The sequence below is a fragment of the Astatotilapia calliptera genome, chromosome 7, assembly GCF_964374335.1.
Source record: "Astatotilapia calliptera chromosome 7, fAstCal68.1, whole genome shotgun sequence".
Classification (NCBI taxonomy): domain Eukaryota; kingdom Metazoa; phylum Chordata; class Actinopteri; order Cichliformes; family Cichlidae; genus Astatotilapia; species Astatotilapia calliptera.
The window spans coordinates 58345182-58371512 of NC_137428.1; the positions used below are offsets into that span (position 1 = coordinate 58345182).

At 41.7% G+C, this 26331-nt stretch overlaps 1 protein-coding gene across 6 annotated transcripts; it reads left to right on the forward strand.

Annotated features, from left to right (window-relative positions):
• Nucleotides 1-38: 38 nt before the first annotated feature.
• chd2 (chromodomain helicase DNA binding protein 2) lies at nucleotides 39-21693 on the forward strand. Of its 6 annotated transcripts, none has more exons than XM_080304691.1 (38): nucleotides 39-985; nucleotides 4507-4741; nucleotides 5457-5543; nucleotides 6760-6821; nucleotides 7260-7376; nucleotides 7737-7913; nucleotides 8512-8651; nucleotides 8743-8968; nucleotides 9060-9160; nucleotides 9390-9431; nucleotides 9521-9699; nucleotides 10785-10909; nucleotides 10998-11214; nucleotides 11299-11388; nucleotides 11469-11659; nucleotides 11764-11952; nucleotides 12071-12233; nucleotides 12378-12530; nucleotides 13163-13234; nucleotides 13581-13730; nucleotides 13828-13976; nucleotides 14062-14158; nucleotides 14246-14338; nucleotides 14454-14627; nucleotides 15747-15916; nucleotides 16031-16072; nucleotides 16176-16315; nucleotides 16409-16547; nucleotides 16653-16803; nucleotides 17076-17198; nucleotides 17300-17422; nucleotides 17559-17699; nucleotides 17821-17937; nucleotides 18041-18219; nucleotides 18336-18435; nucleotides 18515-18704; nucleotides 18809-19055; nucleotides 19835-21693. In XM_080304691.1, exons 1-38 carry the CDS (start codon nucleotides 924-926, stop codon nucleotides 20118-20120), a joined length of 5439 nt encoding a protein of 1812 aa, XP_080160817.1. In that variant the 5' UTR covers nucleotides 39-923; the 3' UTR covers nucleotides 20121-21693. The 6 variants fall into 6 exon arrangements, with proteins under 6 accessions (XP_080160817.1, XP_080160818.1, XP_080160820.1 ...); XM_080304692.1 differs by lacking the exon at nucleotides 19835-21693 and adding an exon at nucleotides 19145-19466; XM_080304694.1 differs by lacking the exon at nucleotides 7260-7376 and having other exon boundaries at nucleotides 45-985.
• The last annotated feature ends 4638 nt before the right edge of the window (nucleotides 21694-26331 follow it).

Here is a 26331-nt window from a genome sequence, read left to right on the forward strand (position 1 = left end):
GGTAAATGGAAATAACGTCAATCAAAGGCAAAGCTTTCAGAGCAGGGAAGGAGCTCTAGATGGCGGCTGAGCCTTGGGAAGGGTGCCATGGGCTTTCGTTAGATCGTTTCTTTTGCCTGTTTTTCGTCCGAGACTGCTCGATTTTTGATGAAATTTTGAGGGCAACGATCGTGCGCTCGTGTTTTTAACGAAAATCTACGCGATTTGTGCCGTTTTAGTGCTGTTTTTTCGAGCCGTAGGAGCCGTCTGCTCCGGCGAAGTGCTCGTCGTTGTTTTCCATACTGGTCTCTGGCAGCCATGGCGCGCCTCCATTTTTAGTGTGCTGCTGCCTCTCCTCTGTCGCTCTCTCAGTAGATGAAGAATGCAAGGGGCCTACGAGCTTTATAGAAACAAGGCTGTTTTTGTAATTTATTAAGTAATTATCTTTACATCTTTATTTTTATTCGAGTCGGAGGCATATTTAAAGTGTTATAGGGCGAACGAGATTCTAATAGTTCATTTATGGACTAGCACCTTTCTCCACGTTGAATTGACATGTTTACACTGTGTCAAGCTTAATTTACTGTTTTTCTTCATGTTTAAATATTATTTTTCTACCGCTTCGTCTGATGACGCAGTTAGAATTAACGGCATGCGGCTCGATCTGTGAACTATATTGAAAGACATTCAAAGGCATTTAACTTATTGTGAGAGCACCTGTCGTTTTTGTGAGGTCTATTTAACCCAGCGATGTAAATAATGATCCTTACTTTCTTCGATTTGTTGCTTTTTTCCCTGCTCGTGTCGCACCGCCGAGGCTTTAGCTGCCACCTGAGCAAAAGCAATCTTGTGGGACTTGTATGATAGTTCATGCTTCCTCTTAACTTTTTGGCAGTAAATACCAGGACAAAAGCAACATCCATTCAGATTTTCAGGATACAACAATGATGAAGAGTAAAAGTAAAAAACAAGAGGATGAAGGATCGACTCAAAGCAATGCATCAAGGTATGAGCCTTATACTTTTTACCTTTTTTTCGTTTCTGCTTTGATTGTTTACGTTGTCAAGCATGGTTGATCACCTGTGTTAGATATGCGACGTGGTTTTGAAGACGTGCACTAGTGTCTTGAATGACCTTGCTATTGTTTAATAGCCACACCCTGATTTTTTTTTTCCCCCCTTACCATTTCTTACACTCAATACTGAGGTTTCAGGCCTGTGTTATGGATCTTTGCCCACAAGATGCATGTGTTAGACCACTGGGAAAGCCTTTCCTCCTGTATTATTCTGCAAAAAAACTTGTCACAGATGTCTTAATGTCCGTTCGCTATAATGTTATATGACCTTGTCTTGGAGTTAGTACTGCATTGCACCATTTTTTTTTTTTTTTAACTAACGTTGTTGATTTTGGGGTTTTGATTTATTTCTGAAATGGTGCACTGATTTGTCATTGGACATTAATATATACAGTGTTACAACTATTTTATATGTAACATACTTTACCAGACAGTTTCTGGACCTTGCAAGTGCCCACAACTCTCACTTTATGTCAGTCTCTACTTATTTTTATTTTATTCTGTATTTACATTTTTGGCCAAATATTTTAAAGTTTTACCACATCTACCTTTTAATACTGGATTATTTCTGTTTATTAAAAAGCCATTAAAGCTCAGTGGTTGTAAACAGTTTTTGTGTTGTTTTTTGTGTTTTGTTTTGTTTACAGCTGCTAAAAGTAAAAAAAGAGGTTATGTCAGTGTTCACATCCTTACATTATGTTACAGAATTTTAACATGTTTTTAAGGTGTTATTTTTACTTTCCTGCAAGAGCATTTTCAATTCGAAACTTTTTTCTCTTATCCTCATGTCCACTACATTTAAATGATTATGGGGCTCATTTTATTTTGGGTATATGGATGTAAATGTATTTTTTTGAACATGTATATTTTGAATGTTTGAAGCTAAACAGTGGTAATTTTTACTTAAATCTAGCTTTTATTTGTATTTCCTGCTAGGTTGATTGTAAAGGCCTCTGGCCTGGAGTCTGAATACTTTAACACAGTGGCATTTTCTTGCCCTATTGTCCACTTTTATTATTGTGTTTTGTTGATGTCTGCAAGGCCCTGTGGTCCTCAGGTACACCAAATCTTCGTATCAAAATCAGTGGAAACATCTGTTGATCAATAAAGATGTCATCAAATAATCTTGCATGGTTTGAGGATAATGCTGGGGTGACTAGCTGCTCTTTTTCTTCAGGATCTGTTTGTTCTCAGTGCATAAATGCTTTTTTCTAACAGTATAAGAATAACTGCCATGTTAAAGCAAATACTGCGACCTGACCTCAATAGACTGTTTAAAAAAAAAAGACACATCAGTTTGCAAGCACCCTCACAGCATTACACTGGCTGTACACTGCAGTTAGGTTACATCACACTTGTAGTCTCTGTGTGTGATCCTGTGGCAGCCATTTTAGTATTTTCCTCTAGTGTGACTGAAACGTGTCGTCTGCAGGGTTGACAGCCTGACTTTGTTAGACAGAGAGCTGAGCACTATGAGCATTCAAACAAAGCAACCAAAATAACAACATGAGGGAAATCTATCCGGTTTGTGTAATTAAATGACATGAAAGTAGTATTTACATACTCTCCTGAGTCACAAAATGGCCCTTGCTTTGTGTACCCAGCTTGCTCACTTACCAGTATTAAAACTCAGCTCAGAACTACACAGAGGAGGAACAGGAAGACCTCAGATGCTAGGGAGACTGCTTGGAGGGCTGTGATAGGCTAGGTGGCCACCTAGCAACACGCCAGCCAGTAATAATTCGAGGACGTCTCTATGACCCGCCCACTCCTGACCTCACTTAAAGCGGAAGAAGCCATCTACTTCCGAGTTTGGTCTTTGAAGGAGCGCAACATGTGTATGCTGTAATAGCGTACTTTCAACCATTTTAATTTATTTTTGCCTTTAGCATAATTCCCATCGTCTAAAAAAGGGCACGAGATGGTTATTATAAGCACTTTCTCCATTTTCAAAATAAAAGTAATGATGCTCATTAGACGTAATGACACCAAATGTTTTTAATGAAAACATTTATGGGACACGATGCCGTTTTCATGGTTTAAAATGTGATCCATTGTAAAAGGCAGTGATTGCTTGAGATTTATGCCCAGCCATGCTGGGCTCTGGTGACGCCTTGTGTCCAAAAAGATAACTGCACACAGAAATCTATCCACTGATAACCCCTGTTTACTGAAACTTCCGGCCAAAACCTATATGTTTACGCACAAGGCTAGTTCATTTGCATCAAAGTTGAAAGCGTCAGAAAAAATATTAATCTGATGAGATGTTTAAAATTCTTATTGCTTTATGCATTAGTTTTATCTCCTTTTGGCTAACGAAATGTCTCTTCTTTTTTATTTTTATTTCATTGAATCCTTATACGTCTTCAGGCCTCTATAAAACTTTCATACAACATAGAAGAACGTAGCTTTATTAAACTGCTCACAGCCCAAGCTTCCCTTAAAACGTTTTAAACTGAAGAAATGTGCACTTGTGGTCAGAGCTTATAGTTTAGGATTTTTTGTAAACCATTTAAATGACTTTCCACAGTAATTTTGCTTGTTTCAGTTTAGCTTTGATTTGTTTCAGTTTTAGTTTCTCTTTTATTGTATGAAGGACCCATGCCACAGGAAAAAACAAGTAAGTGCATTACAATAAAAACTGACAACTTTCTGGAAGCAGTTGACTTTAAGTCTTGTAGACTTCCAAAGTATCAAAGCCTCATCAGCAATATCATGATAACATATTCTTACCAGATTAACTAGTAGTGGTAGTATTTTTGTTAGTTTCCCAACTATATTGACCTTCCTTGTGACCATTCATGTGGTTTTAAGGGATTGAGTTAAAAGATTAGGAGTGAGTGATCAATAAACACTGAACAGTGACCATTCTTACAGATGGCTGCGGTGCTTCTGTAAATTCTTTGGTTGTTTTTAATCTTTTCTACGGATGAAATTCACCTATTTATTGCATTTTCTAATTATATATTTCTTGTGGTAATTCATAGCTTTGCATTATGCCACAAGCATTTAGAGGATGGCAGAGTGGAAAAGACTGATCCTGCTAAATGTGTTTGACCCAGTTTTAATGTATTTTAGTTGTGAAACCAGGTCTGTTCACTGCAGGCCTGTTTAAAATGCCTGTAAGAGGATTTATGAGCCTTGGAGAGAAAGAGGTTATTATAAGATGGTTAGCTGAGTAAGGAACATGGAGCATGATGTAATGAGGCTTCTGCTTCCTCTCGGCCAAGTCACGAATTACTGATGCCATCCAGCTTTTGCAGTTTCGCTGTGCCCTTCATGTGGGGGTGTGCTCTGAAATTTAAGACTTTCTTTTTTATTTACATAAATATTTATTCTTTTTATTGCTGCCACCGACAACTCCTGTTACTGCCATGATGCTGCACATAGCTCTTTGAGCAATAGCCCATCATTGACGGCAAAGTCAAATGAACATATTCTTTTTCCTGTAGCATTTCGGCTTCAGAGGAATCCAACCGCTCTGCGTCGGAGTCGGGAAGTCAGTCAGAGAGCGAACATGGCAGTGAAAGGAGGAGATCGCACAACTCCGAGTCAAACAGCTCCTCAGAGTCAGAGAGTCACTCAGAGTCAGAGAGCGAATCTGCAGAGTCCAAGTCACAGCAAACCGCAGCAGAGGTCAAAGACAAGCCAGTTAGAAAGAAGGAGCGCCTGGCTGATGTGAAGAAGGTAAAGGCCATCGGAGACGTTCTGTGTTCAACCAGATTGTACTTCCTGCCCTCTCGCAGTGGTGATGGAAATGACTTAATTCATGAGCGTGGTAATCTGATCATGAAGGTGTGACATGCAGCAAACTTGGGCTTTAGCTCTTTGCAGTAAAAGCTTTTCTTTATCCAGACTGTCCTTCTATCTGTGTCAGGCTCTTGCTGTGTCCTAGGTCATCGTGATTATGCAATGTTCTCACATTACTCTCCCACAGACGTGATACAGACACTCAGCCATAAAGATTATTTGAATTTTAGGTGGAGCTGGATAAAGGCTATTCTTTAATGATATAAATCCTTGATAAAGGCCATAAAAGGTTACAGTAACAATAACGAGTCAACAGAACAATTGATGTTCTGAAAAATCCCAGTTAATGTTTAACTCGTGAGCGAAGATTTGCTGCTTTTCTTTTCTCAGCTAATCGTAAACTGAATATATGTGTACACTCGTCGTTCGTCTGACAGAACTATGCATTTTGACGTGTCACAGTGGCTTGTGGATGGTTTGCAGCAATGACGAAATGAGCTGAGGCAAAAATCGACACACTCATCGTTACTTTCAGCCCTGTAGTGCAAGCTTACAACAGCAGAGTAGAAAAGACGACATGTTACATTTACAAAAAGAAATACAGAAAACCCCGTGGCTTTTTTTTATAGCATCTGATTGTTTTCTTTCGAAGATGTGGGAAGAACATCCAGATGTGTACGGTGTCCGGCGGTCCAATCGGAGCAGGCAGGAGCCAGCTCGATTAAACATTGGAGCTGGGGTAAGCAGATGTGAATGAGCAGTACTGGTTTGCAGCTATCTGCATTGACATCAGCTGCTATAAACAAGCCATGCACGCCATCTAGTGGATGTTTTGTAGTGTTGGTCTGTTTGACACTTATTCTCTCTGCCAAGGTGGTTATTTTTGGTAGCATTTGCGTGCGTGTTTGCCTGTAGCTTTAAAGATTGCAATGAATTCTGATAAAATTTTATAGAGGTACAAAAGTGGCGTCATGTTAGCGGTACATACAGATTTGCCTTACAGCCACCAAGATCTTTAAGGTCAATTTAACCCTTTATTACCCAAGTTGCATGCAGGCCTAATGAAGTTATGTGGTCATTTTGGCTCATCTTTCAGGCAGCATTTGAATTACCTCTCTAGCCCAGAATGATTGAAAACTTACGGTAATCTGAAGAATGCTTGATAAGATCCATGGTTGAGTTGGGTCTTTTGGGTATTGTTGCCCAGCTGGGCAGGCGGACACCCAAGTTTGTGAATGCGACAACTCGAGAACAAGACAATGTTGGATTTTAAAATTCAAAATACAACAGGACGACCTGCTAAAAATCTTGGACGAGTTTGAATTTTAGTGACCTTGAACTTGAGGACAAAGTTGAAAATCTTGTGAATTTCATAACTCAAGAACGAAGAAAAATTCATACCACACACCTATCAGCTAGTAGGCTGATGGGTAGCACTAGCAATGCAGTGTGTGAATGCCTTGTGTTAGCGTGACACACCTGAATATCCCTGTAAAACTCGTCTTTCTGAAACCGTCCGTTCCCAATTTTCTCTCATTCCAATCAAAATGATTATGTCATATAGGCATATAGGATATGTTTTATGGGGATTGTAAATGTCATGTTGCTGTGGACCTTTGACCTCTTCTTTAAGGTCAAATAAGGTGAAACTTGCATAAAATGTCTTATCTTTAAAACTACGCTTAAAATTCTGCTGCCTTTGTTTGTATTGGCAACGTTTATGAAGTGATTCTGATAAATGAGGATTCTAAATATCACATTTCAAATTTTCATTTGACCTGTGATTTCACGTTTACATTTCACATCTGCTTTTCTTTCAAGTTGACCCCAGAATGCTTTATTTCTTCAAAGAAAGTATTGTTAAGGGAGGGAGAGAATAAGCTGCCTTGGTGGAGGGTTTGCGCTGTCGGGTGCTTCTTGTTATTGAAATGTTTTTCTGCTGGCTGTTCTTGCAGGGCAGCAGTGAGTCTGAGAGCGAAAGCCCCAAAAGGAAAACCTCCAGGGCTAAGAAAAAGGAGTAAGTATAGAGACTGTCAATACCTTATTGAGGACTATAATCTCACCATTATTTCATTTATTTATAATTTGTCAGTACAGCACAATATTGTTTTCAATATTTTTGAATTTTCATGATACGTGCACTGAACTCAACCCATGTTTTTAGAGTTCATGTCAGTTTGTGTCATTCTGCTGCCAGCCTGTGTTCATATTGTGAACCTTATCATTTAAAGCTTATTTTAAAATGGGTATCTGTTTGTCTCAGAATGGGCTCAGTTAGCTTTAGCCAGCCAGCCAGGTGCTGTTCGACATTAAAATCCAATTAGTGGCTTAACCCTGGTTTTAAAAAATTGGGCTGTGATGAACACCCTACGGCCATTATTTTTTCAATTAAAATCGGTAAAATGGCAAAGTCATGGGCGTGGAGGGTGAACTTGTGGCATTTCTTTGTTATAAGAAATATCTGGAAAGATGATGACTCAAATGATGAAGAGGAGGAGGAGGATGCTTCCGACAGTACAGACAGTGAGCAGGAAGAGAAAAAAGTTAGATCCAGACGACTTCCTGCTAGAAGGTAAGAGTGAAGTGAAGCCTGGCCATCAGACAGCTACCCACTGGGCATCTCTAAATCATTTCATATTGTGTGAGCGAGCTGATTGGTTTGACTTTTCTTTGGTTTGAGTAAAAACGTTTTAACACTCCAGCCTGATGAAACTGTGACATGTCCGAACATCTCATTTGTTTTTGCTCAAATTTGCTACAGCTGTGCTCTGTGTGAAATGCTATTGGCTGCTTCAAGCTTTTAGAATCACCTATGAAACAATCAGAAACCAAAAAAAAGTGTGACATGAACGAGCCAGGAATTTTGGTTTAGCGTGTCTAAGTGGATTTTGTCTTTCTTTCTTTTGTTTTTGTGTTTAACTCTGTTTTACAGGCCTCAGGGCAAATCGTCAACAGCCAAAAAGCAGCTCTCTCAGAAGGCGAAGAAGTCCCGGAAACAGGAGTCGTCGGCAGAAGAGGACGACGACAATGACGACGACGACGACGACGATGATGAGGAAGACACTCCAAAGAGGCAGACGCGACGAAGGGGTGCCACAAAAGTCAAAAGGTGAATTGCTGAACCTAAAGTTAAGGATATTTTCTTAAAAGTAATTTAGAGTTTTCACTATGACCAGTGTTATTAACCCTTTATGAGTGTCCGCACTCATTTCAATGGCAGTAAAATTTTAGCCAAATGAGATGGAGAAATGTATTTTTATTTTGCATATAAAGCCAGATGAGTTACACTTACATATCAGGAATTCAACATATCCCAGAATGCCTTTGCCTTTCATTAATGGGTTTGTAGAAATCAACAAAAAGTGCACACAACAAAATAAAATTATAATCCAGACGCAGGTGCTTTGTCAGCTGTTCATAGCACTTCCAAGAATGGAATATGTGTCGTCAGTCTTGCTGTATGAGCTATGAAGGAAGTGATATTATTTCCTGGGATTTTTTTCCCTCTTTCCTGTAAGTCCTACCGCAGCTATATATATGCATTTTATTTTTATTGATGTATAGCAAGTTTAAATGCTCCAAAACTGGCACTACAGCGTGCAAAAATGTAAAGATAAGTGCTGGTGTTAAAACGGGTTGAAGTCCAGTAACATTTTTACCTCGCATGCACCACCTAATCTTCATCACATCTTTCTGTTGTGCTCTAGTTATAAAGAGGACCAACATGACTTTGAAACGGACTCTGATGACCTGATCGAAATGACAGGTGACGCGTGTGAGGAGCAGCAGGACGACGACAGCGAAACCATCGAGAAAGTAATGGATGCCAGGACTGGCAAAAAAGGAGGTGATACTTTTTCACTCGTCTCATTATTTTTAAACCTATATTCACTCAAATGCTTTCTGTGGAGTCTAAAGGTCAGCGTTGTCTCTTGTAGCCACTGGGGCTTGCACTACTGTGTATGCCGTGGAGGAAAATGGGGACCCGTGTGAAGGCTTTGACCCCGAGAAGGATGAAGGGGAGTCTCATTACCTGATTAAGTGGAAGGGCTGGTCCTACATCCACAACACGTGGGAGAGCATGGACTCTCTGACACAGCAGAAAGTCAAGGGGATGAAGAAACTGGAGAACTTTAAGAAGAAAAATGATGAACTGAACTCATGGTGAAAATCCCGACCCTCGCATTTACACAGAATTTCTTTTCAAGTGTGCACCACCCCTGAAATTCACCATCAATTTTGTCCGTGTTTGTAGGTTGAGGAAGGCGTCCCCTGAGGACATTGAATTTCACAACTGCCAGCAAGAGCTCACCTCTGACTTGAACAAGCAGTTTCAGTTTGTGGAGCGTATCATCGGTAAGAAATCATTATGTTCTCGCTTTTGCAGAAAACACCGTTTCGATGTAAGTTGTGGGCAAACTATATTTTTGCGGCGACTGTGGCTCAGGAGGTAGTTAGGGGTTTAATCCCTGGCTGCTCCAGTCTTGGTGGTGCTTGTATGAAAGTGTTTGTGCATGGGTGGATGTATGAATATAAGAATAAGAACTAATTCATTTACCATTAAAATTATTTTTGTTATTAACAGCAACAAAAACAGGAAAGACACCGGGATCCTCTGACTTCCCCTGTAAGTTGCTAAACTTCTTCCCCACCATCTCTGCAACAAGAACAGTTTTAACAATCACCTTTCTAACATTTTTCTCATTCAATGAACAGCTCATAGTCATAAGACTCCATCCTCCAATGAACCAGAGTTCCTGTGCAAGTGGATGGGTCTGCCCTATTCCGAGTGCAGCTGGGAAGATGGAGCTTTGGTTAGAAAGAAGTTTCAGCACTGCATAGACAGCTTCATGAACCGAAACTCCAGCAAAACAGTTCCCTCTAAAGACTGCAAGGTAAGGCTGCAAGGAGTCCTATCAAAGCACAGTTTAATCCGACCCCATGCATTAGGGCGAAACAGTTCAAGGAAAGCATAGGATACTCACACTCATGTGACAAGCGACCAATAGATTTTCAAGCCACATTTGTGACTCCAAAACAGCTGTTCCTGTAACCACAATTAAAACCTTTTGGGAAGCAGCTAGCAGGAATCCTTCCTCAAGCACCTGATCAACAAACTCTGATGTGAAGGAAAGCGAACCTTGTTGTTGTTCAATCCACTCCTGTTTGTTTTACACAACAAAAGTCTGCACTAGGCCTCTAGAAGTTTTATTAAAACATGCAGATGATCTGTCAACATAGTCTGATACACGTTTAACTTATACAGAAAGCTGTATAAGTTAACTGTAAGTTAACGGCAGCCGTCCTATTTTACATGGATTCGATACCTGCAGCAAACAGGGGTGAGTCTAAAGGGGGAATGGGGTGTACTACATCTGATTAATTATAAGGCTTTCATAATATTTTCAGACTAAAAGTTAAATAATATAAAATATTGTATTAATTAAACTGTGTTAATATTTGAAAATATAAAAATAAAAGCTTTTTTTGTAAGCCAATAGAAATGTACTTGGGCTACTTTTTTATACACATCTGATTTTATTGACTTTGACCTTTTGATTGTACTTTAGATTATTTATATATTTTTGCATAAAAAATGTAGAAAAGAATGTTTTCTTTAAAAAATGCAATTTAATATTGCATCTCAATACAATTGAAAAAGGATTAATTTGTTTTATTTATTTATTTTTTGACAGATGTTTGCATTAAAACATTGCAATTTCTGAAATGGAAACCAATGAGAAAAGTATTTCCCATCCAATTAATCAATGGAATAATCAATAGATTACTCGATTACTAAAATAATCAATAGCTGCATACCAAGTGTGCACAGTAGAACGTGGATCCTACTGAGTGCTATGAGTAATTGTTTGTAAAAGCCCAGTAACTACAGGTCTGTCTCTTTGTTTTGTCTCTTTTTAGTTTTACGTGAGCATGTTTTGCTCCTCATAAATGAAGGAGTGTGTTTCTATCATTTCAGGTATTAAAGCAAAGACCAAGATTTGTTGCTCTGAAGAAGCAGCCGTCATATATTGGGGACTCCAACCTTGAACTGAGAGATTATCAGCTGGATGGGTTAAACTGGCTCGCTCACTCCTGGTGCAGGTAAATAAATATAACCAAGGCCGCCCCCTTCCCCTCCAAATAGGATTTTACAAAGCCTGCATAACTATCTTTTTGTCCCCCTCCGTAGGTGCAATAGCGTTATCCTCGCTGATGAGATGGGGCTGGGAAAAACCATCCAGACAATCTCCTTCCTGTCTTACCTGTTTCACCAGCATCAGCTCTATGGGCCCTTTTTACTGGTGGTGCCTCTGTCCACGCTCACTTCCTGGCAGCGGGAGTTCGACACCTGGGCCCCTGACATGAATGTGGTGGTCTACCTTGGCGACGTCATGAGCAGGAAAATAGTAGGTCGAATTCGAATACTTCTGTCCTCCTGCTGGCTCGACAAATAGTTGCATACTTTGAACTGGTGCTTCTGTGTTGTGCAGATCCGTGATTATGAGTGGGTGAACCATCAAACCAAAAGAATCCGTTTCAATGCACTACTAACCACTTATGAGATTCTACTTAAAGACAAGGTAGGCTTCTTCTTTTTTCTTTTTTTAAATGAATGTTTATACTTTGAGATAACTGACGGCATCTTAAAATTTGACTCTAGGGGGTGCTCGGAAACATCAACTGGGCGTTCCTGGGCGTTGATGAAGCTCACAGGCTGAAGAATGATGACTCCCTGCTCTACAAAACATTAATGGAGTTCAGGTCTAATCACAGGCTCCTCATTACCGGCACGCCGCTACAGAACTCGCTCAAAGAGCTCTGGTCACTCTTACACTTCCTCATGCCTGACAAGTACGTCCCGATTCACACTTGTGAGCATTCTACTGAACAAAAGCGGGGTAAATGGCATCCTGTGTGACACGAGTGGCATTTCCTATATCTGCTGTGCATCGTAGGTTTGACTCCTGGGAGGATTTTGAGGATGAGCATGGGAAGGGAAGGGAAAACGGCTATCAGAGTCTTCACAAAGTCCTTGAGCCTTTCCTGCTCCGGCGTGTCAAAAAAGATGTGGAAAAATCTCTCCCGGCCAAGGTGGAGCAAATCCTCCGTGTTGAAATGTCCGCACAGCAGAAACAATTTTACAAGTATGACTCTATTTCTTCCTTCTGTAACATTTATTGCTTCTGTCTTTCTTATAAATGCCATTTGTAGCGGCTGCATTTCTCTTCTTCATTAACTTGATTTGTTCCTGAATATTTCCAGGTGGATTTTAACAAGGAATTACAAAGCTCTTGCCAAAGGCACCAGAGGCAGCTCCAGCGGCTTCCTGAACATCGTAATGGAGCTTAAAAAGTGCTGCAACCATAGTTTCCTCATAAAACAGCCCGAGGATGGAGACGCTGAAACGCAACAGGAACACCTGCAGGTATATCTCAGTGTGAACCCGATTTAGCTCCGAGCGTCACCCCAGGATAGCTCTGCTAAAAGAGACTAGCTGCAGTTTAACACAGGAAGAAAACACGGCTCTTCCCGCTCACTGATATTTTGCTTTGACTTTTGTGCCTTCTAGGCTCTGGTGAGGGGCAGTGGGAAGCTGGTACTGTTGGACAAGCTGCTGACCAGGCTCAGAGAAAGAGGCAACAGGGTCCTAATCTTCTCCCAGATGGTCAGGATGTTGGACATTCTGGCTGAATACCTGTCTAAGAAACGATATCCGTTTCAGGTAAGATTTGAAAAAAAAAAAAAATAGAAGGCTAATGTTAGATTTCACTAAGGATTGATTGGTGTGGTTATTCAGGCTGTGGTGTTCAGTTTTGTGATTTCTCCAGGGTTAGGAGGGCAGTGATGCACCTCCTGTGATGTGCAATTTCTTGTTTGATAAGTTGTTAGAGATCAGGAGGACCTGACGGAATATAAATAAGTATTTTCATAACCTTCACCATACATTTGGTGCTGTCGCCTTGCCTCCTGTTCATGATAACAACGCCACCATCAGTGGAAACATCAGTGAATAGAGGCCTCAGGCTTTGACTGTTGCGAAAGCGCCTTTGGGGATGGCTGCACTGGGCAGATTAGACTCGGCATCAGATGTCAGTGTTGTTGCACGCATACTTCTCCCGGCCTTAGAGTTCATGTGTTTATTTATATCAACAAGTTATTTTCTACCGAAGGCCAGACGGACTCCTGCAAGTCACTCGACTCGGGTTGTTTTTGCTTACAGTCTTAGTCTTAGGCTGCTGTGGTCAGTTTAAACATATAGATCAGTGCAATGCGTGGCATGTAAGGACGAGTAATGCAGTGGTTGGCGGGAAAATCTTCAAAGGGTAAATTTCTCTTTGCTTGTCTCCTCTTCAGCGGCTCGACGGCTCCATAAAGGGAGAAATCCGAAAACAAGCACTTGACCACTTTAACGCAGAAGGCTCAGAGGTATGTAAATAAAAGAGTTTCAGTTTTTATTCTAATCTTTTAACAACGTAGAATACACTTACAGCAATTTCTTTATTATTGGCTCAACTGCTGACCAAATCGATGACCAAATGTTTGGGGCATAAGGCACGTGGGCTCTAATGCCCTTAATAGCAGAGTCCTGGCCAGCTGGACCATTTCCTGCATGTCCTCACGTTTCCTGGGCTGCTCTTTATTGCACACACAGAATATGGCAAATTTGGTGAAGGGTATAGTTTATAAATTATACAGTAAGGCCCAAATAGCGCCATTAGTTAGTTTCCAGTTGCTCACATAATCGTTTCTGTTGTTTTTCTTTGTTTTGTAGGACTTCTGCTTCCTTTTATCCACCAGAGCTGGAGGTTTAGGTATTAACTTGGCCTCGGCAGACACCGTCGTCATCTTTGACTCTGACTGGAACCCTCAGAACGACCTGCAGGCGCAGGCGAGGGCTCACAGGATTGGTCAAAAGAAACAGGTAATCTTAACACTCAGGTTCACGTCTGTAATCGTAGGTGTGCTTTGTAACTAGTGAGATTGTTGTATAAAAATGTATCTGCGCTCTTCCCTCGTAGGTGAATATATACAGACTTGTCACGAAGGGAACAGTGGAGGAGGACATTATCGAGAGGGCGAAGAAGAAGATGGTTTTGGACCATCTTGTCATTCAGAGAATGGACACGACTGGTCGAACTGTTCTGGACAGCAACTCAGGAAACACAAAGTAAGACTTTGAGAGTTTAGCAGTGAAGGTTTTAGGGGATGTGGACGTTCTTTGTGTGATTAACACTTTTAATTTGTTTTAACAGTTCAAACCCGTTCAATAAAGAAGAACTGACCGCTATTCTCAAGTTTGGTGCAGAAGATCTTTTCAAAGAGGCTGAAGGCGAGGAGTCTGAACCACAGGTATCAAAATGGGTGAATAAGCTCGTGTGTGCTTAAAATAGTTTTCACATATTTGGGAGTTAAAACAGACGATCTTTGTTTCTATAGGAAATGGACATTGATGAGATTTTGAGGTTGGCCGAAACCAGAGAAAGTGATCAAGGCTCAAGTGCTACAGATGAACTTCTGTCGCAGTTTAAGGTATCTGCAAGCTGTTACGGCATCCTCAAAGACCAACCCAATTTAATTAATTTTTTTATAAAATACTGATCAAAATTGTCTCTTTTCTTTCTCTCGCATCGATGTGTCAATGCAGGTGGCCAATTTCTCCAGTATGGAAGAGAGCACTCCAGAGTTCGAGGAGAAGCCCATTCCAGAATGGGATGACATAATTCCCGAGGAGCAACGTCGCAAAATTGAAGAGGAGGCGAAGCAGCGGGAGATGGAGGACATCTTCATGCTGCCTCGAAGCAGAAGCTCTAATAAGCGGGTAGGAAAGGTTATTTGTGAAAGCAGCACTGGTCTCTGTTTCATATTGCATACATATACAAGAAAGAGATGAATGACAGCATCTACCTAACAAGCTTAAGCCTTGAAAGCTTGTTAACTTCCACAAGACAATTGAATCTCCCACACTGCATGGCCAAATGGAAGAGCCCTCTCATTACTCATCCAGCCTCCATGAGGGCCTATGAATAGTGAACATACAAAGTTAATCAGTTTGGTCTTATTAAAAGTTCAGCTGGAGTTTATTGAAGCAAGATGCCCCTCTCCTGGGTGTTGATGTGAGGTGGAGGTTAAGCTTTCAGGCTTTGCATAGTGCTTTTCCCACTGAGTACCTCCCAGCTGATGCAGTGTAGCATTGATCGAAAAGAAAAGCTGGAATTGATGTAATGTTCATTTGAGTGACTATAAGAGAGACAGGTGTGAAAATGCAAGGGGCATGGGGTATTGAAGGTGGATGAGTTTAAATACCTGGGGTCAGCCATCCAAAGCAGCAGACAGTGCTCGAGTGAGTTGAAGAAAATTGTTGAAGTTGAAGATTCCAGGCAGGGTGGAGATGAGTGATAGAAGGAAACCAGCAAGGCTATAAAGTGTGGTTTAGAGATGGTGGCACTGACAAAAAGACCGGAGGCTTAGCTGGAGAGGCAAAGAGTTCATTGTCCAGGACAGGATTAGGAACGAGTACATGAGAGGAAGCTGGAGCTGCCAAGCAGGAGTAACACAGGAAGACCTCAGAAAAGATTCAAGGATGTAGTGAAGGAGAACATGAAGGGGGTTGGTGTGACAGAAGAAGATGTTAGGGATAGGGTGAGATGGAGGCAGGTGATCTCCTGTGGTGATCCTTAAAGGGAGCAGCTGAAAGAGTAATAATGATGACAGTTTTCGATTGTCTGGTTTTAGACTTTGCGTTGGCTTTATGTCGACATTTTCTTTGCATTATGTTTTGCATTTCCATTATTTTTCCTGCATCACCCTTAATTGTATGAACCCATAGCCTCGTGACTGAGTATATATTATGGATTATGTCACTATTACACATAAGAGTTACAGAAAACTGGGGGGGAAAAAAGGCAGCTGCTCAATATGTGGCTCTTTTGGCTTTCAGGCTCAGGCCAATGACAGTGACAGTGATGTGGGCTCCAAACTGAAGCACCGTTCATCAGGCTCTGAAAGTGAGACCGATGACAGCGATGATGACAAGAAGCCAAAGAAGCGAGGAAGGCCAAGAGCTCGCAAAAACAACGTGGAGGGTTTCACTGACGCGGAGATTCGCAGGTAAAACTTGTCCCGTGTGTTGTTTTTCTTATTGTTCTTAAAGTGACATTCGGTTTTCTTTGAAAGCATCTTTTCGTCAGCACAATAAAAACGTATTCATAATCTCATCATCAGGTTCATCAAGGCATACAAGAAGTTTGGATGTCCACTTGAAAGGTAAGCCTATTGTCACAGATGTTAAGGTAGCAGTGAGCAGATTTTTTTTAATTTATTTATTTATGTTTAAATTCTGCATATTTATTTATTTTTGTGTGTCCAGGTTGGAAGCCATTGCCCGAGACTCTGAACTGGTGGACAAATCCATCGCAGACCTGAAGAGGCTCGGTGAACTGATTCATTCTAGCTGCGTGACTGCAGTGCAGGAGCACGAGGAGCACCTTAAAGAGAACCCAGTCGAAGGTATGTCGCTTTTAGTCATTTAGCTAATAAAGAAACCGGTTTTTGAGTGGCAAAAATGAGGAAGCAGCATCATTATTATTATTATTGTTCCAGCTAAAGGTCCTGGGAAGCGACGAGGAATTAATATCAAGATCTCAGGAGTGCAAGTCAATGCAAAGTCCATCATTCAGCACGAGGAAGAGTTCGAGCCGCTGCACAAAGTTGTGCCCTCCAACCCAGCTGAGAGAAATAAGTAAGATATCACTGTAGAAATAAGAAGGAACACAGTGTCTTGTATCATGTTGAAGATTTGATGTTCTGTTGTGGATTAAAACTACCAACACTTTGCTTCTGCCAGGTTTAAGCTGACGTGCAGGGTGAAAGTGGCTCACTTTGATGTAGACTGGGATCTGCAGGATGACATTCAGCTCTTGCTCGGCATCTACGAGCACGGCTTTGGCAACTGGGATCTGATCAAGACTGATTCTGACCTTAAACTCGCCGATAAGGCAAGCGTTACATGCTTACTTTTACTGCTAAGCTGAAAAGTAGAGCTTCAGTGTAGAAGACAGCAAAAATGACACAAGCACACGATGTAAAATAGTTTTATTATAAGCATTTAAAGAAAAATGGCTTGATGGAGCTATTGTAAAAGCTTTCGAAAAAGCTGTTTTAAGTTCTTTCCAGTTTTATTTCTGTCTTCATATTCACTGCACTCCTTATGAATATATAAAATTGACAGATTAATTAAAGAGTCTAACAATAAAATCTGTCTGTACAGATTCTTCCAGATGATCCAAGCAAGAAGCCTCAGGCCAAGCAGCTGCAGGCGAGGGCAGAGTATCTTCTCAAGCTGCTTAAAAAAGAACAAGACAGCACAGATCAGGCTAAAACCGGGGAGGAGGTGTGCTACTATTAATCACTGAGTATCTCATTAAATTGGATTGGCATGTACACAAAGGGACTTTCGGTACCTCAGCCTCACTCGTTGTCTTTTCCTTCAAGGTCAAAGTGAAGAAGAGGAAGCCCCGGGTGAAGAAGGAGAACAAGATTCTTAAAGACGAGCAGGGAAACGACATCTCTTCCCCTCGCCTGTCAGACAACCCGTCAGAAGAGGGCGAGGTCAAGGTCGGTCAGACTGAATTCTACTTCTTTATGGATGTTAGAGGCTGCGTGTGGACGCAGGCCTGCCTGCAGTACATGTAATGGTAGTAAAAGTAAATAAATAATGACTAATGACCTGCTGTTATATGTTTTTAATCAGGAGGATGGAACAGAAAAGTCCACTGTGAAGAAGAGACAGAAGAAAAAGGACAACAAAGAGAACAAAGAAAAACAGGGAACTCCCAAAAAGGAAAAGGATGGGGACAAAGAAAAGAAGGGTGCCAAGCCCAGAAAAGAAAAGGTATTTCAGAGACGCTGATAACCTGAATTTAAGTGCCTTCCTCACATTTACACAGGCTAAATCGGACAGGATTTGTGCTTTAACGTGCAGCTGAAGAATGTTTTGATGTCTGCTCTTTCAGGCTAAAGGAGCCAAAGGGAAGAAGACTCAAGGTCCAGTTCATATAACAGCTGGATCTGAACCAATTCCCATTGAAGAAAAGGAGGACGATGAACTTGACCAGGAGACTTTCAGTATTGTGAGTTTCTTCTTAGCTCTTGTGAACAAATCACATTTCTGCATTTATTTTTTGAATGCCCGAGAACAAAGCATTGCATTAATCATTGTCTGTGTGTTTGTAGTGTAAGGAACGCATGAGGCCTGTGAAAAAGGCCCTAAAGCAACTGGACAAACCAGATGAGGGTCTAAGCGACCAGGAGCAGCTCCAGCACACACGCACATGCCTACTGAAGATTGGAGACCGCATCACAGAGTGCCTTAAAGCTTACAGTGATCCCGAACACGTCAAAATATGGCGAAGGTGAGAAATTAAAATGGGAATTTTCTGTGTGTAACTGAACATGACGATTGTCTCTTGAATTCTGCTGATCGTTTATTTATTTATTTATGTTATTTTTTGGGGGGGGGGTTGGACAGAAATCTCTGGATTTTCGTGTCCAAGTTTACAGAGTTTGGTGCAAGGAAGCTACACAAGCTTTACAAAATGGCACAGAAGAAGCGATCGCATGAGGAAGAGGTGAGCAGCTGTTTGGGGTTAAACCTGACCTGTTATACTGTGGCTAAGCAGCGCTGAAATTATCCTGTGACATTTGCAGAAGGAGCAGAAGAAGAAGGAGGACGTTTCAGGGAGAGTAAAGTCATTCAGGCCAGAGCCGTCTGGTTCCAGTCGAGACTCCACGGGGACTCAGCCGTCCTCCAGATCTGCATCGCACTCCACTCAGCCAGGACCCCACGGACACCACAGAGAACCGTACAACGCTAACAAGCGGCACTTTAGCAACGACGGTACGTGTGTTTGATGATTATTCAAAGGGAGAAAAATCAGACATCGGTCAGTTAATGTCAGCTTGCTTGTGTTTTTTTTTTTCTTTTTTCTTTTTTTTTTGCAGATCGAGGAGACTGGCAAAGGGACCGTAAATACAGCTACCCAGGTAACAGCAACTCATCGTGGCAGGGAGATCGGCATCATCCCTATGACCCTCATCGCTATAAGGACCACTACGGTGATCGACGGCCGCACGGAGACCCCTACCGCAGCTCGGGCGGTTACCGCAACAACTCCTCTCCTCGAAAAAGACCATACGAGCAGTACAGCAACGACCGGGACCACAGGGGTCACCGACCCTACTATGACAGGTGAGTTTACGTGAATATGGTGACCTTCAGAGGCTAGTAGATTAGCCAGAAACTATACTCAAGTAAAAATGTTTTCACTTTGTTGAAAGGGCGACCGTGGCTCAGGGGGTTGGGAATCGCATCTGTAACCGGAAGGTCGCCGGTTTGATCCCTGGGCTCTCTGTCCTGGTCGTTGTGTCCTCGGGCAAGACACTTTACCCTACTTGCCTACTGGTGTTGGCCAGAGGGGCCGATGGCGCGATATGGCAGCCTCGCTTCTGTCAGTCTGCCCCAGGGCAGCTGTGGCTACAACTGTAGCTTGCCTCCACCAGTGTGTGAATGTGAGAGTGAATGAATAGTGGTATTGTAAAGCGCTTTGGGTGCCTTGAAAAGCGCTATATAAATCCAATCCATTATTATTATTATTATTATTACTTCAGGTTTTGAATACAAAAATGAGGTGGCACCAAATATTCCTCTATTCCTCTAGTATCAGGTGACTTATTTAGGCTCATTAGGAGATAATGGGGTAACATTTTAGAGAGAGCTCTCTGTTTAATGCAGGCGTGTTCACTGTGCGTAATAAGCTCTTTTCTCACCTAAGTTACAGAGATGTTAGCTCCATTATTATTACTGGAACGAATTTATTTTTAGTGATAAATAAATTCGATTAATACTATACTAAATCACAACACAGTTGCCTCAAGGTGCTTAATATTTTAAGGTAAAGACCCTACAATACTACACTGTAAGGAGAACCATTGTTTCTTTAATTTAACGACCTTTCAACTATATTTCAGGCATCCAGACCCCAAAAGAAGACGTCCTGATGATTTCCGCCCTAACTACCACCAGGGAAGAGACGGTCCTCTTCAGGATTTCAGGAGGATGCCGGACCACAGGCCTGCAGGTCCTTCAGGGCCAGATCATTACAACAGGCCGTTCCACCCTGAAAAACCTCCTCCACTTCTAGACCCTCGTTCCCCGCAGGCTCAGAAGTCGCCACAGGACTCCCGCTCTCCACTGGAGAGGCCCGGAGAGCTGAATGCCATGGCAGATCCGAACTGGAACAACAGGAAAACTTAAGTCTGCCCAGAGCAGGCTGAAAAAACTCATTTAAGCATTTAGTCCAGGGTCAAAGCCACATGCTGCTGCTGATGGACAAGTCTGGACTGGCCAAAACATAAGCTCACAGTTGAAAAGGGAATCAACATGTACCCTCTTTACCAGCAAAACCAAACTATTTTTTGCTCTTCCCCGCCCCCGACAGTGACTGTGGCTCTGAATTTGTGCCGTGAAGGAAGAACTTTGTTTTCTGTCGTAAAGATGGAAAAACAAAGAACCTAAAACATGCAACTTTATTTAAACGAACTCATCAGTTAATCACGGAAAGACTGAGTGGCGCGCTCATGGATGCTTAGTCCCATGGACTATTATTATATAAAGAAAATTTAGGATACAAGAACTAAATCTCCATGATCTCCATCCTAAAAGTGCCTGAAGGTGTTTTGGCCTTTTTGAATGGTAAATGTATGGGATAATTCCCAAAGGAACCATGACATGAACTTTTATTTTTGCGTTTAGCTTTAAGTGCAAATGATGTCATAAGAAGGTTTCCGTACGATAGAATGTGTACCGTGTTCTCACCTGCACCTTCAAAATGTTTTGTGTCGAACATGTAGCCGAACAGAACCATGGGGGTTTCAACATGCAGGTTAAAATGAGATCTGTTGACACTTAAATGACGAAACAAGCCAAGTTGTTTCTTCTACAAGCGCAGCGATGGTTTTTAACAAAGTCACACTTCTCACGTGTTTAAAAAGGAAAAAAAAAATCATTGTGTAGTAGTATAAATCATTGAAATCCTCCTGCTCTGTTGACTTTAACCACTTTACTGTTAGTAGGTCCGATGAATCGAAAGCTTTGGAAGCAGTATTTATTGCAACAACTTGTACGAAAGTTTATAACACTACGACTTCAATCGATCCCTGATTATCAGTATTACGATGGTTAAATACTCAGTTATTTCTGGGGTGGGGGGGAATTAAGCGACATAAGCTTCTTCTTCTTTTTTCTCCTCTCTGTACTTAATCGTTTGGCAATATTTTTGTTCTTGAATTATAATTAGGAAGTTGCTGTTGAAATTTCTTTGTGTTTATTGTCTTTAGTCACTTTTCCTGTGCCAAATCTGACCCTGTCCACCCCCATTTTTCTTTTTTTTTTTCCCTACCTTTTTCTTTGCTTCTCCGTTTGTGCCTTATTTACGTCTGTATTATCAAACTGTATATCAGCTCACGAACAATACGGAGGGCTCACGCAGGCACATTTTTAAGTACAAAATTGTAATTCTTTGCAAACTGGTGAAGGGACCCACTCTGGTAATTTGTGTGCTTTTTCCAAAAGAGTTAATGATTTGAGAAATATTTAAACAAGAATATAAAGGAAAATCAAGCGTCTTCTGTCCAGGGGTACTTAACCGATTTGTTACAGTGAGCAGCCAGCCCATGTTTTCTTCCACATCAAGCAAGCTACAGTTCCTGTATCATATGTTCTTTAAGAAAGTCTAAATAATTTATATTTGTGACAAAAAAACCACTCTTAGTGAAAAATGTGTTGTACATATGTTTGGACATATGTAATAAACTTTGTTACACAATGACTTTCATCTCTGCTGTCTTCATAAAACTATGCCTGATGAAACTGATCTATTAGAACTGCTTCATCTTTTGCTCTACAAACATGAGAAGTGCTCAAAATGCTCTGAAGTTTCTCTGCTCAAAGTGTAAAAGCACTGCAGGAGAGGCAGGAGCTAAAATGCTAATCATGCTTTCAGAGGTGTGAGAGGAATACAAAGTTTGTCCTAATACCTGACCTCGTCTCCAACATGACACGGTGGCTTCAGCATCAGTTCAACTAAATGTTCACAGGAACCACATCTACAGTGCAGCCGGACGCTTGTTACAAAGTACTTTTGGCAGCAATTGCAGCCTCAAATCTTTCTGAGTATGATGCTATAAGTTTGGCATTTTTGAGCAGTTTCTCCCATTTTTATTTGCGGAACCTATCGAGCTCCATCAGGTTGGATGGGGAGCGTCGATGTACAGCCATTTTCTGATAACCAGAGATCTGGGCTCTGTGTGGTTATGGTTGTCATCCTGTTGGAAGATGAACCTTTGCCCCAGTCTAAGGATCGAGAGCGCTCTGGGGCAGGTTAACTTTAAGTACATTGCAGCATTCATCTGTCCTGCTGCTGAAAAACAGCATGATGCTGCCGCCACCATGCCTTACTGTAGGAATGATTTTGGCCAGGTGATTATTGGTGCCTGGTTTCCTGCATGAAATGTTTGGCATTCAGGCCAAAGAGTTCAATCTTTGTTTCACCACTCCTTTTGCATTTTGTTTCTCATGGTCTGAGAGTCTTTCAGGTGCCTTTCGGCAAACTCCAGGCGGGCCCTCGTGTGCGTTTTATTGAGGAGCGGTCACTGCATTTGGTCACTACCAAACCATGTAATTAGGCATACCTCACCCTTTTCCAGCAGATAGTTTTTAGGCCTGACACTTCTTCTTTCGACCTCCATTTATCCAGTTTCCTCAAACTTTTAAGGACACACTGCACACTATGCCAAGATGTGCCAAATTTATGGATAATCGCTCTTACAGAATCACCTTCTTGATGCAATAATGCTTTTTTATGCCTGCCAAACTGTGTTATTATTGACATTTGTCATAGATTCAGCTAAAGAAATGGGAATAAATGTTTTTGCAACAGGCTGCTCATAACAAGCAGCTACATTCATTAACCTGCTCCAGACCCCAGATCCTATAGTGCCCATGTGTACTGCATCTGTAGTACTTTCTTCTTCTTTATTAATAACAAACATGTCTGCATTCATGGCCAACCCCAAATTAATTCATAAATTCATAAATTCATAAATAATTAATAAATTATTCACCCTGCTCACTCCCCCCCACCCCCAACAACAGCATCCAATACACACTCAACACAAGGCTCCAGCCTGTCTCTCTCAACCACCCAGGTTAGGAGGGAACTGAGGAGGATTAATGGCAAGAAGGCAGCGGGTCCAGATGGCATCAGCTCGAGGGTCGTCAGGTCCTGCGCGGACCAACTGTGTGGGGTGATGGAGCACCTCTTCAACCTGAGCCTGAGGTTGGGAAGAGTCCCACAGCTCTGGAAAACCTCCTGTGTTGTACCAGTGCCAAAGACTTCACGCCCCAAGGACCTCAACAGCTACAGGCCGGTGGCTCTGACATCCCACCTGATGAAGACCCTGGAGCGGTTGGTCCTGGCTCAGCTTCGGCGCCTAATAAGCTCATCACTGGACCCACTTCAGTTTGCCTACCAGCCTGGCATTGGAGCGGATGATGCCGTCATTCACCTCCTACATCGTTCCCTCGCTCACCTGGAGACCGCTGGAAGCACTGTGAGAATCATGTTCTTTGATTTCTCCAGTGCCTTCAACACTATTCTTCCCTCGGTTCTAAAGGACAAGCTGGTGAACTCTGGAGTGGACCATCACCTCACTACCTGGATCCTGGACTACCTCACCGACCGACCACAGTATGTGAGGACTCAGGGCTGTGTGTCGGACAGGGTCGTCTGCAGTACGGGGGCCCCACAGGGAACGGTTCTGGCTCCGTTCCTCTTCACCATCTACACTGCAGACTTCTCCCACAATTCCACCCAGTGCTTCCTGCAGAAGTTCTCTGATGACTCTGCAATAGTCGGCCTCATCACTGATGGGGACGACAAGGAGTACAGAGGTCTGACCCAAGACTTTGTGGACTGGTGCCAGCTGAACTACCTCCAGATCAACGCCAGTAAAACCAAGGAACTGGTGGTAGACTTCCGCAGGCACAAGCATTCTCCACTGCAACCACTGAACATCCAAGGTATGGACATTGAGGCTGTGGACAGCTACAGGTACCTTGGTGTTCATCTGAACAATAGACTGGACTGGACTCATAACTCAGACGCCCTCTACAGGAAAGGGCAGAGCAGGCTGTACCTGCTGCGGAGACTCAGGTCGTTTGGAGTGGAGGGCCCACTCCTGAAGAAATTCTATGACTCTGTTGTGGCTTCTGCTATCTTTTATGGCGTGGTCTGCTGGGGCGGCAGCATCTCTGCTGGGGACAGGAAGAGACTGAACAGGGTGATCCGAAGGGCCAGCTCTGTTCTAGGATGCCCTCTGGACCCAGTGGAGGTGGTGAGTGACAGGAGAACGGCGGCTAAGCTGTCATCCCTGATGGACAACATCTCCCACCCCATGCAGCAGACTGTGACAGCACTGAGCAGCTCCTTCAGTGGGAGACTGCGGCACCCACGGTGTGGGACGGAGAGATTTCGCAGGTCTTTCCTCCCCACTGCTGTCAGACTCCATAATAAAGACTTTAACTGATCAAACACACACATCCATACATATGCAATAATACTAAGTGCAATAATCCTTTCTGTCATCGTTGTATTTTTACTCAGTTGTATATAGTATTTGTATTTGTATTCTATTTTTATCTTATTGTATATTTATTTTATTTTATTCTACTGTATATAGTATTTTATTTTATTCTACTGTATATAGTATTTTTATTCTATTCTGTACAGTTGTGTACTGTATTTATTCTTATTGTATTCTAATTTTTGCCTCATAACTTTTGCACTGTCCACTTCCTGCTGTGACAAAACAAATTTCCCACGTGTGGGACTAATAAAGGTTATCTTATCTTAATACGCCAATGATGGCCTGTAGTAGGAAAATGCAGCACGGACTAACAGAGTTTCTCCTCAGTTTCATGTTTTCTGTTGAAGTCATTAGAGGAGAATAAACTTCAACATACATAAACCACCATTCTCACATTACACACACAAATAAATCTTTGCTCTGTGTATATTTCTTCCTGCGTGGCCTTCAAAGACACCACTCCACATAATATTCTAACATGGAAACCTTCCTCCTGCACGATTGAATTATCCGATGTTTAAATGAGGGCATCACGGCTACAACCGATTGCGGTTCTCCTTCCAGTGAGGTGAAGCAGTTTCATGCTCTGCATTTCGTTTCCTGCAGATAAATGTGAACGGACTAATAAGACAGGAAGGCTGGATCAGGGTTCTTCAGTGCAACAGCAAACAGTAAACCTGAGTGTTATTTTAGATTCATTTGGCTCTTCCAAACAGGATAATAAAATTTCAGCATCACATTGATGTCCATACCTACTCAAATTCTGCCTGGAGCTTTCTGGTGACCACCGCAAGGACAAGATGATCTTTTGCAGAAAGAGGAGTTTGCTGTTCCTCCCTCCTCTGGGTCAGAAAGACATGTTTTATGGACATTTTGACCTCACATTTTATTTAATTTGCAGCAGACTGATTCTGGCCTTGAGACTTCTGTATGAAGTTTGGACGTTCCTCCTACTCTGTCTGCATAGGATGTTCAGTAAATTGTCAATTCTAGATTATTTATTATGCTTTTCTCTATAAATTGTCGATACACCTGAAACTTCACTTTTACATTTAACTGTGTTTACATTTTAACTATATAAAGCTCATAAATCCCATTTTTAATATCAATTTTTAACTCCAAAGTCAAAACTTAAAACTTCTTTAAAAAAAAACAAACAAAAACAACAAAAAAAACAAAACAACATTTTAACATTTGCTCATATCTACAGCAGGGGGCAGTCAAGCACTGCAAAGTGTAGGCAGAAAACCCACACGGGGTGGTTTTCAAAAAATGCTTTCAAACTCACACCACACAGGACAAAAGGAGAGCTGATAAACGAGACATCTTCCTTTTATTTAATAAATAATTTACATTACAAACAGCTGGCATGTGGGATCACATTTACAACACAGTTTGATCTTTCTGGCATTTCCCCCCATTCAGCTTTTTTTGTATTTTTTAAACCCTTACAAGTCAAACAAAAGAGCTAAATGTCAAAGAAAACATAAAGTGCTTTAAACTCAAAAACATGAACGCCCCAAAAAAAATACTTTGCAACAATCTCTTCTGTGGGTAACGTGGGCAGTCTTGTTTGATACTAAACAACTAACGTTTATCACTGCTACACAGACCGATGTGTACGCTGTACTCAGTAAAGACTAATCTGTTCTATGGCGTTCATGTTTTTGCAAAAAGACAAAAGAAAAATCCCTTTTCAAATTAAAGAAAAACAAAAGTTCACATTCACTGAAACATCTTGTGTACAAAAAACTGGAGTGATAAATTCAAAACACAACAGGTAATATACAAATTTAAACTCAACAATACACAAAAACCAT